General features: G+C 41.8%; 1 protein-coding gene across 4 annotated transcripts in view; it reads left to right on the top strand.

Moving 5' to 3' along the window:
• numb (NUMB endocytic adaptor protein) overlaps positions 1-12,069 on the top strand; it is a 55,782-nt gene that overhangs the window by 40,141 nt on the left and 3,572 nt on the right. Inside the window, exons 4-10 of one of the 4 annotated variants that reach the window (XM_054795728.1) lie at positions 5,172-5,204; positions 5,776-5,850; positions 6,810-6,950; positions 7,112-7,316; positions 9,634-9,930; positions 10,007-10,147; positions 10,259-10,405. In XM_054795728.1, coding sequence (XP_054651703.1) covers positions 5,172-5,204; positions 5,776-5,850; positions 6,810-6,950; positions 7,112-7,316; positions 9,634-9,930; positions 10,007-10,147; positions 10,259-10,405 — 1,039 coding nt within the window. The remainder of the gene's footprint in view (positions 1-5,171; positions 5,205-5,775; positions 5,851-6,809; positions 6,951-7,111; positions 7,317-9,633; positions 9,931-10,006; positions 10,148-10,258; positions 10,406-12,069) is intronic. The other 3 variants (XM_054795726.1, XM_054795725.1, XM_054795727.1) reach the window with 3 other exon arrangements.

Below are 12,069 nucleotides of genomic sequence, written 5' to 3'. Positions count from 1 at the left end.
ACACAAGCAACGGCCCGTACACACGGGTCCTCGGTGAGGTCACACGGTGTACGCAGCGCCCGAGGCCTCTGATTGAGTTACAGTCGTTTGAACAAGGCCTCGCTAGCGGAGGCCTGCATCCCGCCCTCTTGACGGGCACTGACAATCAGACGTAACCCCCCACTCCACCACCACGTCCTCAACCTCATGACATATCTTCCTCTCTCCTCTGTGGATCTCATTGGCCCGAGGACTGGAAGCACAACAGTGGCTTTACATCTGCCTTTGCAAGCATGGCAAGAGATGACACACACACAACGATCACATTTTTGGTGATGCAGTTGCTGCTGACTTTGCTTATTTGTTTAATTTGTGGTCATTGTTAAAGTCCCGTCTGGTTTCAACAGATTAGTTGTGTCCAAGAACAATCTGTGGTTTGCATTGTCTTCTCTTCTGGAGTTTGTCTGTTATTTGCTTTCATGTGCCAACTGTTGTCATGTTTATCTAGCGGTTGGTCCAATAACCTCTGCTCATGGCTGAGTCTATTGTTTCTCAGTAGCCCTCAGTGGAGAAATGATCATTTTTCCCGCAGCTTCACATCCCATGACAAATCACTCGCTGTGATGTCACTTCCTGTTCCTCCTCCTACTTTATACGAGTCAAGGAGTGCTCGTGGCGTCACATGTCTCTATCACATTCAATTCCTGAGCAAATGCCAAATGACATTACAAAACCACATTCAGCTTTTATTTTAAGAAACACTTTCATTTATGAGCTCTCTGCTATGCAAAAGACACTGATATGTGACCCTTTTTGAGCACCAAAGGTGAGGGGAAATATATTATCTCTCACACCTGCTTGCTCCGCTTTTAAGGAAAGAGATGCTCAAACTTGTGGCTGTTCATGACGTCATGAAGGAAAAACCTCCTTCCTCAAGGACATGATGCCACCTCTGACTTGTCCCTCGTGAGATAAGCCCACCCCGTGTCTGTAGCCACCACTTGGTTTCAAAACAATTTTTTTCCCACAAATTAAAATAAACCTCTGCCAACGATCCATCATGTAAGTGTGATCATTTTGTTTTTCTTCAGCAAATAGGCTAACCATTTAGACGTGAAGTTGCTCTTAAAATATAACAAATATTAGCACTGTGCCTCACATAGCTATATGCTATATAAGACACTTGCAGTACACCAGTGCTTCCCAAACTTTTCACAGTCGCGTACCCCTTCAGACATTTGGCTTGAAGCCATGTGCCCCCGACTCCTGCACACTTAAAAAAACATAAAATTCCTTATGTAAGTGGAATTGTATAATTTTAAAATGTAATGAGTTGTTGTTATTATAGTTTATTTGTTATTATCGTTGTTGGGATTATTATCATTGTTGTGTGTCTCTTTTTGGTTGTTATGTGTAATTTTTCTGTCTCTTCGGGTGTTGTGGAGCTGGACTAGGGTGAAGCTAAGCTGTTTTTGTTATTTATTTTTGTTTTTGTTTTTTCTTAAATAAATAAATAAATAAATATTTAAACAAATAAAATAAAAAATATATATTCATTAAATTGAAATAGCAAGCATGATTAATTGGTTAATAAAATTTATAGTAAATAATTCTGGTTCAAAAATCTGTATAGAGGATGGTCAAATTTTTATTTTCCATGAGCACTGATAAATAGATAAGATGTGAATTTCTCTTGGAGATGAATAAAGTATCTATTATTAGTATCTCTTATTCATATGACTCACACAGAGCAATGACTAACTTTATGGTGTTTCCCCTTCCTTGTTTGTTTGTTCATTTTTATTCACGTACCGTCTATGACAATTGGTGCACCCCACTTTGGAAACCTAGGCACTATTGTTGGACCTCTTTCACTAATTTTTAGTTGTTGAAAAACACTGCAACATGGGACCTTTAACTCATCGTAAGAGTCCTTGCAGGTTGCTTCTAGGGGTCTCGTGATACTTTTTCACTTCCGATACGATACCGATATTGCAGCCTTGAGTATTGGCTGATATTGATCTACAATATCAGCATATTACTTATTTTGTAGTGTAAAATGTTGGGCTTGATATATTGCTCCAAAAAAGAACAATAGTCAACAACAGTAGGTTTGAGGAAAAATTGACCCATTTACTTCTTTATGCATCTTGGGTATAGTTTTATGGACAATGTAGTGGCGGCTCGACATCATGTAGCGAGGCTCGAGGAACTCAATTAAGCGTTTAAACACGACTCGCCACCGACAAGGGCTGGTCATCGAGCACAATAAATTGCCAATCTTTTCTGTTAGTTATTTTTTCCCTGTCTCGCGGGCATTTCTCATGCTTGGCAAATGTTTTGGACAGCGTTGGTTGTTTGAGGGAGCCAGAGGGCTGTTTCCTCTCCCCCTGGTCTTGGGAAAATCCTTATGCTGTTTGTTGTGATACTTGTATCGGGTGCATAGATTAGAGATTTTAGCTGCGGGCTGAGATAATCAGATGCAGTCGGCCCTCACTTCGCCGCGGTTCGAACTTCGCTCCCTCACTCTATCGGGGTTTTTCGAAAATTAATAAATGACCGCTGCAAATAATATTGAAAGACAAGTGATACTGTATGTAGTATTCTGGTCACTAGGTGGCAGTATTGTTACACTGATGAGACATGACGTTATATTACATTATCTTCACAATGCGTGGGGAAAAAAGTGTTCCCATTCCATGTGTCCCTTCCTTAAGTTTAGAATAAATACATGGGAGGCTAACTAGTTAGCTCAGTAGCATGTTATGTTAAAAGTGGTGGTTGTTTCGTGTCCCTGCAGTGATCCCATAGCCTGCTAGCCTGCGCATTACAGTTGAGCAATGTGTTGTAAACAAAGAATAATAGGAGTGTAAAGGTGTGTTTTTTCATGTATCATGTGTACGGGGCTTTAATAATGGTAAAAAATTGTATTTAGAAAGTCATAAACAGGTTTTATATGGTGTAACTATGAAAATATTCCATTTATTAATATTGAGTCCAACATCGTAGAAATTGACTTATCGCGGTCGAGTCTGGAATCAATTGACCGCAATAAACGAGATACAATTGTACTGGATTTTTAGCTGATATCAGCCCAAGATCCAATGTGAATATCCGATCGGGACACTCCTAGGTGCTGCTATAGCTGTTATACAAACGTGCCCATTCTGATGCAAGTCTGCTGCTTAGCCTCATTGAAAATGACCATGAACCGACACACTGTGTGTCTAGCAGGGTAGTTAGGTGCAAGAACTGCTCAGTCTCTTAGCTTTAAAGAAAAGAAATAGAAAGTGTCTTAGCTGGAGAGTAAGAGTGCTGAATCTTCTTGATTTTCCTGTTGGCTTCACCTCTGAAACCTCAACTTTCCTTCCTGCCCAGAGAACTCTTTCACATTCGTCCCACTGCACACCTTCATGACCTAAATATTGTATTGCTTTTTGTTGCTGTTTTATATATTTTTGTCTTTTTGAGCAGGTTTTATTTGTGGTGTGGCCCCACCTCCCTCGCTGCTGCCCTCCCATCCCATCTCCCAATCTAACCATAACTAATAACCATAACTAGGTGCCAAACACCACCATCATCTGCATGTCTGTGTATGCCACTCATACTAACGAGCTCATTCGGGATGACTCTGCCATGCTGCTTAACACGTTCAATCATGCATTAACATGGCGCTTCCAGTGCCGTCTCCACCCAGGCTGTGTAACAGGAGCAGAGTGGCACTCCTTTTCACGTCTCACTGGGAGGAGAGGAACTCGCAGAGAGGGAGGGGCAAGGGATTAAGACTAGCCTGCATCTGGTTTCTTTTTTGGTGGTCTAAACTTGACCTCCCCCCTGACATTAACAGGCTTGACTTGAAGTGAACCCAGACTCAGACCACATTTATCAGATGCAAAGGAGTCTTGATCCTGCATGGAAGTGGAACCTCTAAAGCCCAACACCCCTGGGGTCATGCAATTTGGAATTCGACCAATGGTTTTGTGAAAAATATGCCTTTAATGTCAGACAATACTTAAAGGTCTCATATTATTTCACCAATGTTAAATAGCACTGACATTTAGACAGTTTAAAGGTGCTTTTAATAAGTGCTTTAGTCAGGACACATGGTTTTGTGTGTCTGTAGCTTTAATGCCAAATGAGCAGTGTTTTACAACACCTGTTTCTGACGGTGTGTGGCTCCAAGAAGCACTCCAATGTAGTAGATGCCATATATCACATACAACAACGTAAGTAACGTAAGGAGTGGGGCGGAGGGACACAAATGTTAGCAACACTAGCATACTGTAGCTGTATGAGCTACAGTTCTAACATTAAACTCACATTGTAACAGCAACATCATGCTAAGTTAGACTATTGGCTGAAGAAAAAAATGATCAAACGTACAGCTCCCACGTTTGTACTGTAGTTGACTGACAGATAGTTGGCAGAGACCCAGGTTACATTTTATGATGTAGAGCGAAGCCTGCTTTTTAACATGCTGGGTCTATGCGGGGCGGGTCAGAGGCGGTATGATGTCCGTGAGGCACAAGGTTTTTCTGTCCCGATGTGTGTATTGCGTTTTTAAGTCTTAATATTAACAGTGGTTAACTTATTTTTACGTTTGTATGGCAATTGAGAAGGTTACAAAAAATTCCCCGAACTGTTAATAAAGGTTTGATAGTTTGACCCTGGAGCAGATTGTTTGTATCTCCATTATTTCCTATGAGAAAATGTGTTTTCAAATCTGGCCAGTTGTACAGTATTACTTGTAGCATCCCATCATGTATTGTTGTTGGGCTTTAGAGATTTGACTTTAGTTTTACACATAAACAGACAGATCACTCACTGGGTGACATTGCTTTTATTTCTCGAGAGCTGTTTGTTGAGGAACCCACGAGTGGTTGATATACGACACTTCCTGATAGTGTTGTGGGCTGTGGTGTGGACATGAAAGTGATTTATGGACTTCCTGTGTGGAGCTACTAACAGTAATCATCAACAAATCTCACACATTAAAGTGACTGTGTAGAAGCGCCCCATCACTCACTCTCATAGACGAATTCAACAATCAACCTAACCAACCCTCCTCCTCTCTGGTGTGGTCTCCATACAATTGTAGACCCTTCCGGTAACGTTGTCATACTTTGTTCCTACCCCCTATCTGCCCACCACCCTCCTTTTTTTTTTTTTTTTTTTTTTAATACCACTTCCAGGACAGGAAATTCTTCAAAGGATTCTTTTCCAAAGTAAGTTGCTGATTTGTGTTGCTGAGTGTCTGTCTTGTTTTTTTTTTTTTTTTTTTTATGAGCACTGTCGTCATTTTCACTTCTCGCACATAACACATCACCCTTTGATCAGGCTGGACGAAACACACAAACACAAAGGGGGGAAACAGTGATGCATGTGCCTGAGCAGGTGGGGTGGGTTTAGGGTGAAGGTGGGAACTTTTTTTTGTTGTTGTTGTTGTTGGTGTGTGTGTGTGTGTGTGTGTGTGTGTGTGTGTGTGTGTGTGTGTGTGTGGTGTTAACATGCTTGTCTTATCTCCCGTCAGCTGTTCTTCTTCTTCAATGTACCAAGTATGGAAAAATGATTAATTTGTGTGGATGAACGTTCACTTTCTCTGCACACACATACGCAAACACACACACTGCTGTTGCTTGTCTAACCAACAGGGTGCACCTGAACACCAACTTTATGTTTCTTATTTTATTTGCGTACACTTGAATGGCACAAGAAGTTGGTTTCCATTGAACGGATGCTGTGTGTTCACCTTTTGTAATCCTCCACACGCCTGTTGTGTTTTCATATTGTGTGCAGGCCGGAAAGAAGGCCGTGCGCGCTGTCTTGTGGGTGTCTGCAGACGGTCTTCGCGTGGTTGACGACAAAACAAAGGTAGGGAAACGCACTGCAAGTGCTTCATGACAGCATTCAGAAGATGATTAAAAACAGAAAGCACACAGAGGAAGTGAAAGTGGCTTTAAAAGATTGGGGGGGTATGACTCTACCTACTTAATAGAAATATACAGCATGTACTTCACACAGTTCACCTGCAGGAGCTCATTGCATGTAATCTTAGACTGACACCTGCTGGGGAAACATTTATACTACAGTTACAAAGTAATTCTCCAATAAAATTAATTCATTATAAATATTAATTGCACCCATAGGATATAACATAAAATATAGATAAATACATACAATACAATATAGACAAATACAACACATTATTTACAACAATTTATGGTTATTGGAATATACTGATCCGATCATTTCTGTCTGTGCTACAGCTTGAATGCCATGTTGTACAGCGGAACCTGGGTTTTTGTTATTAATCGATTCCAAAAGGTCAGACGAAAACCGAAATGTACAAGAACCATATCAGTGTAAGAAATAATAGTAAATCCAGTTAATGCATTCACACCTAAAAACAGTAACACAAAACACATTTTACAGAGAATAATTGTAGTCTAGCAGAAAGTATAGCGCAATGCATACAAATGATGAATGAAATGGAAAAGTGAACATTTAACATGACTTTTACCTACATTGCAGGTGGCAAGGGACGGAATATCTGTTTCACTCTAGTTCGTTACACACTTGACAGGTTTTCTATGCCATAGCGATGCAATTATACCGTTTATTAATATTGAATCCTACTTTGTGGAAATTCATTTATCGTGGTCAGGTCTAGAACCAATTAACCAGGATAAATGAGGGATTACTGTACATCTGAAAATGAGCAAAATACGTCTTTTAAGTGCAGAAAAAAATATTAACATGAGTATGAAATTGTATTTCTACAAATAAAAAGAGACACCAGTTTTTAATCTGGTGGTGGTTCTTTTGGGCAGGACCTGATTCTGGACCAGACGATTGAGAAGGTGTCCTTCTGCGCTCCCGACCGCAACTTTGAGAGAGCGTTTTCATACATCTGCCGGGATGGGACGACGCGCCGTTGGATCTGCCACTGTTTCATGGCCATCAAAGACTCGGTAAGAATGTAATAATGCAGCTCGTCCTTAAAGCATTGGGGCCATTAGTAGTTCTCTCCCCTATAGTTAATATTTTAAGCAGTTGGGAAGGAAATCAATGAATATTTGAGCTGCCTGACACCAACATGACACATGCTGCCCTCTCTTGATTGCGTCCTCAGGGCGAGCGTCTCAGTCACGCCGTGGGCTGCGCCTTCGCTGCCTGTCTGGAGCGCAAACAGAAGCGGGAGAAGGAGTGCGGCGTCACAGCAACCTTTGACGCCAACAGAACCACGTTCACCCGCGAGGGCTCCTTCCGCGTCACCACGGCAACGGAGGCGGCAGAGCGGGAAGAAGTCATGAGGCAGCTGCAGGATGCTAAAAAAGGTTTGTCATTGGCCCCCAGAAGCCTGATACAGGCTACCACTGTCAGGTGATTGTCTGGAGCGCACTTCTCTGAAACATTTAATTGCCTGCATTAGTCTTACCAGGAAATAACTGAATAACAACCACTCATTGCTGCAGAGAAATATTTTTCTTTTATCTTACTTGAAATGATTTCATTCCAAAATTACAGCAATATTTGCTCAAAAATCCTTTTGAGGATAATGTGAAATTTAATAGTTTTGAAAAAATAGAAAAAAGAAAAACTAGTAGTATGAATTGGTCTTGGGAGGGGTGGGTTGAAGGGGCGCCATAGTGTCGTTGTGCCCAGGGCGTTAATCAAGCCAGAACCGCCACTGCATGCCAAGTTTGAAAGGTACACAGAAACTAAATTTATCATATCTATCGATTGACCGCGAATGCACCTCTATTGACTCAACCGCTATATCGCCAGGTGTGCGGTCTATAATACCCTGCAGGGTCTCTAATTTGCGCCCAGGTCAAAAATATTGGCATTAATGGCTGTGGCGGTAGGCAACCTCCTGATGATGGAATTTTTGTCTGAACCACCCAAGATGGCAGTTGCTGCACTTGAAGTAGCTTTATCTACCTCTGCATGCGCTTTTAGAATGGTTGGGTTGCGTGACTCAGCTGTCGGTGTGAAAGGCAAGCGTGATGCATTTGCCGTGCTGTTGTTTACAATGAACTCATCAGCACTATTAATGCTGGCTGAGCAGTTTGCTCCTGACTGCTTTGCAACAGTGATTCTCTTGCTGCTGTACATACTTGACAAATGACCATGTGGTCAATGAGTGCTACAGTTTCCTTGTCACTTTATCATGTACTCCAAACCATTATTAAAGTAAAAAAAAAGACTTGTTATTAGGGCTGTCAAAGTCAACACATTCTTAACAAGTTAACCGAAATTCTCTTTAACGCCACAATTATTTTTTACACGCAATTAACATGCACACGTCCTGTTTGACCCTCGGCCCACGCTGTAGTTTGAGAAAACGCAGCAATGTTGCAGTTAATGTTGAGCCACAAGTGGGAACAACTATTGAGCAGAAATGGAGAAAGAAGGGTATTTTGAATGGTAAGTTTAGCTTCAAAGCCCTTGCAGATGGCTCTCTAGACAAGACCAAAGTTATTTTTTATCTCCTGATACTGTGAGTTGAATTGTCACGAGAGTATGTAGAGTCTGAAATGTCACTTTCTGGACTCAGCTGGAGAAACTGCTGTAACACTACTGGTATTTTTTGTCGTCATTTCTACAGCGGTTCCTTGGCATACTAGTGTCCCAACTAACGAGAGTTTTTTAAAAAATATATATATATAAATTTTTTTTGCTTTGAACTACAAGCTAAAATTTGGGTTACGAGCTGCTAGTTACAGGCTGCAGGCATATCCGAAGACAGCTATTTGGAGGGCTTGTGTCAACTTAGTATGTGGGGACAAAGGCGGAAATGAGCGAGCACACACAGCACTCAATGAGATGGCAGTAAAGGCCCACTAGGGAATTTATCACTGTCTTTATTATTACTATTATTATTATTATTATTATTTATTAGTATTTATTAGCGATTTCTTAGCGATTGTGCTTGAACTGCTGTGTTTGTTTTAGAACAGTGATCCCCAACCCCCGGGTCACGGCCCGGTAGCGGGCCGTGGGTCATTTGGTACCGGGCCGCACAGAAAGAAAACATAATTTCCATGATGTCTTATTTTGAAAAGTGGCCGGATTCTCTCTGTTACATCCGGCTCACTTGACGCATGTCCATTGTGCGTATGCTAACTTTTGATACTATGTGGGAATGCATAAAGGTAAGTTTTGATGACTTATTGAGTGTTAATGTGCATATTAGTCTCAAGTTAATTCACGCTAGCACACTGCCTTTTACCACACACGTCAAACAGCGATGTAATAATGATGGGTCAGGATTCAGATGTTGTTCATGTCTTCGTTTTCCACAATACATAATAAATAAGATAAATTTGATTGCTATCATGTTTTGCTTTTTTCGATATGTGATTAATTATGAGTCAACTATGGACAAAATGTGATTAATCACGATTAAATGTTTTAATCGATTGACACCTCTACTTATTATGTATGAGTTTTCACAATAAAAAAATAACAGGCCGCTTCTGATTAACGCTCTGTCCTTTTTGCCCTTTGGAAAAATAAATGCACTGACTATTTTTTGTGTAGTGTAGACTAAAATAAAAAAATAAACAAACACAGCCTTTATTTAAATTATTGGCACATATTATTGCCCATTTGGAAGTACTATCTGAACAAAATTAATTTTTTTAACAGCTGAGGTTGAGGTGAAGGTGTCAGGTAACTCGTCGGGCATGGTGACAAACTCTGCCCACCAGAGTGGAGGTTCGCCATCACCGTCATCCTCACCACCACTCTCGCTGAGTTCCCTGGGCCCTCAGGCGATACCACGCAGACACGCCCCGGTGGAGGCTCTGGCCAGGCAGGGGTCCTTCAGGGGCTTCCCGGCACTCAGCCAGAAGACCTCGCCCTTCAAGCGACAGCTGTCCCTGCGCATGAATGAGTTGCCCTCCACCATGCAGCGCAAGTCAGACTTCCCCATCAAGAACACGGGTCAGACTGGAATGTGCAGCAATTTATGTTAAAAATGCTCCAGATGTGGTTCTAATGTGGTGTACCTCCCTTTCAGTGACTGAGGTAGAGGGAGAGAATGACAGCATCAGCTCGCTGTGCACTCAGATCACCACAGCGTTCAGCGGACCCCCGCAGGACCCCTTCTCCTCGGCACCAATGCCCAAAGCAGCCTCCCCACAGTCTCCTGTAGCACCTGGTAACAATAACACCTCTAACACAACTAATATCATTGCATGTATGAATGTATTTCTTTTGCATGTCATAGACTCCTCATGAACACCATGCATGTCCTCTTCTTCCACTGTAGTCAACGGCTCTGCTGCTGTTGTCTTCTCCTCTCCTCCTGCTAATAATCCTCCAGCTCAGACCTCAGCTTTGGCCCCTGCTCTGCCCACTAGAGAAACTAACCCCTGGGCTAAGACCCCTGCTGGGGCCCCTCCCCCTACAGCGCCTGGTAAGACGACACATTTCCCCTCACTGAGCTGAGTAAATTAAACAAGAATATGAAAATGCACTGGCATGTTTTTGGAGATCAAGAGAATTATGTAGGTGTCTTCTTTGTCACATTTGAATGTCTCAGATGAACCAAATTTAAATATAAGTCAATGATAAGCCTGTCACGATAATTGATAAATCGATTAATCGAACGATTTTAAAAAAACAGGTCGCTAATTACGACGCGCTCGATAAATTGACGTGCATATACAGGTATGCGTGTGTTTTTATCTGCTCGTCTCTCTGTGCCACACAGGCTGGATGACAAGAGGCTTCACTCTGCATCTGTCTGTACGCATTGGTTCTATAGTGGAATGACCAGAGAGAGTGGGCCTTCATCTCATTCAGCCTCTTTGTGGTGGCGGGGCTATTAGCTACTATCCTACTACCATTAAAGCAGTTAGCTTCATGAGCCAGCATACGCTAACATGAAGAAAGCGCAGAAGCGATGGTTTCTGAGGCGAATGCCACAGCCGACAGCCACAATGTGGGGACATTTCGGTTTTAAACGGAATGAACATGGTGGGTACATGAACACCGACAGAGACAGTTTTCTCAACTGGGAAAAAAAATGACCGATGTAGGTGCCTTAGGCAGCGGAGCCTTCGTCTCGACAGTCAACGCTTACTGAGGCGTTTGGTCTGCAAATATAAACAAAACAGTGCAAAATGATTCGCTCTCACAAACAGTGTTGCTGGCTACATTGCAAAAACATACATACAGGCAACTTGTGTGTCAAGCTAATGTCTCACACAGGTACACTGTACACTATATACTTGACTACCATCTAGTGGTTCAAATGTGAAGTACACCTCATGATCATTAATGATAAAATGGTTTAAAGAAGTGTTATTGATAAAATCGATTATCGACGATAATTTGTTATCACGACAGGCCTTGTCAATGACAACACAACTCAACACAAAATGCAGTTTTTAAATGAAACTTGTTATTATTAAAGGACAAAAAATCCAAACCTACCTATGGCCCTTTGTGGAAAAAGTGATTGCCCCCTAAACCTAATAACTGGTTGGGCCACCCTTAGCAGCAACAACTTGCATTGAGTCTCTTACAGCGCTGTGGAGGAATTTTGGCCCACTCATCTTTGCAGAATTGTTGTCATTCAGCCACATTGGAGGGTTTTCCAGCATGAACACCTTTTTAAGGTCATGCCACAGCATCTCAATAGGATTCAGGTCAGGACTTTGACTAGGCCACTCCAAAGTCTTCATTTTGTTTTTCTTCAACCATTCAACGGTGGACTTGCTGGTGTGTTTTGGATCATTGTCCTGCTGCAGAACCCAAGTTGGTTTCAGCTGGAGGTCACATTCTCCTTCAGGATTTTGCAGTAGACAGCAGAATTTATGGTTCTATTAATCACAGAACATCTTCCAGGTCGTGAAGCAGCAATACAGCCACAGACCATCACACTACCACCACCATATTTTACTGTTGGTATAATGTTCTTTTTCTGAAATGCGGTGTTACTTTTACGCCAGATGTAATGGGACACACACCGTCCAAAAAGTTCAACTTTTGTATCGCCACAGAGTATTTTCTCAAAAGTCTTGGGGATCATCAAGATGTTTTCTGGCAAAATTGAGACAAGCCTTAATGTTCTTT

The sequence above is a fragment of the Dunckerocampus dactyliophorus genome, chromosome 13, assembly GCF_027744805.1.
Source record: "Dunckerocampus dactyliophorus isolate RoL2022-P2 chromosome 13, RoL_Ddac_1.1, whole genome shotgun sequence".
Lineage (NCBI taxonomy): Eukaryota > Metazoa > Chordata > Actinopteri > Syngnathiformes > Syngnathidae > Dunckerocampus > Dunckerocampus dactyliophorus.
The sequence above is the reverse complement of the archived record's forward strand: the minus strand, read 5'-3'. Positions and strand labels throughout refer to the sequence as shown.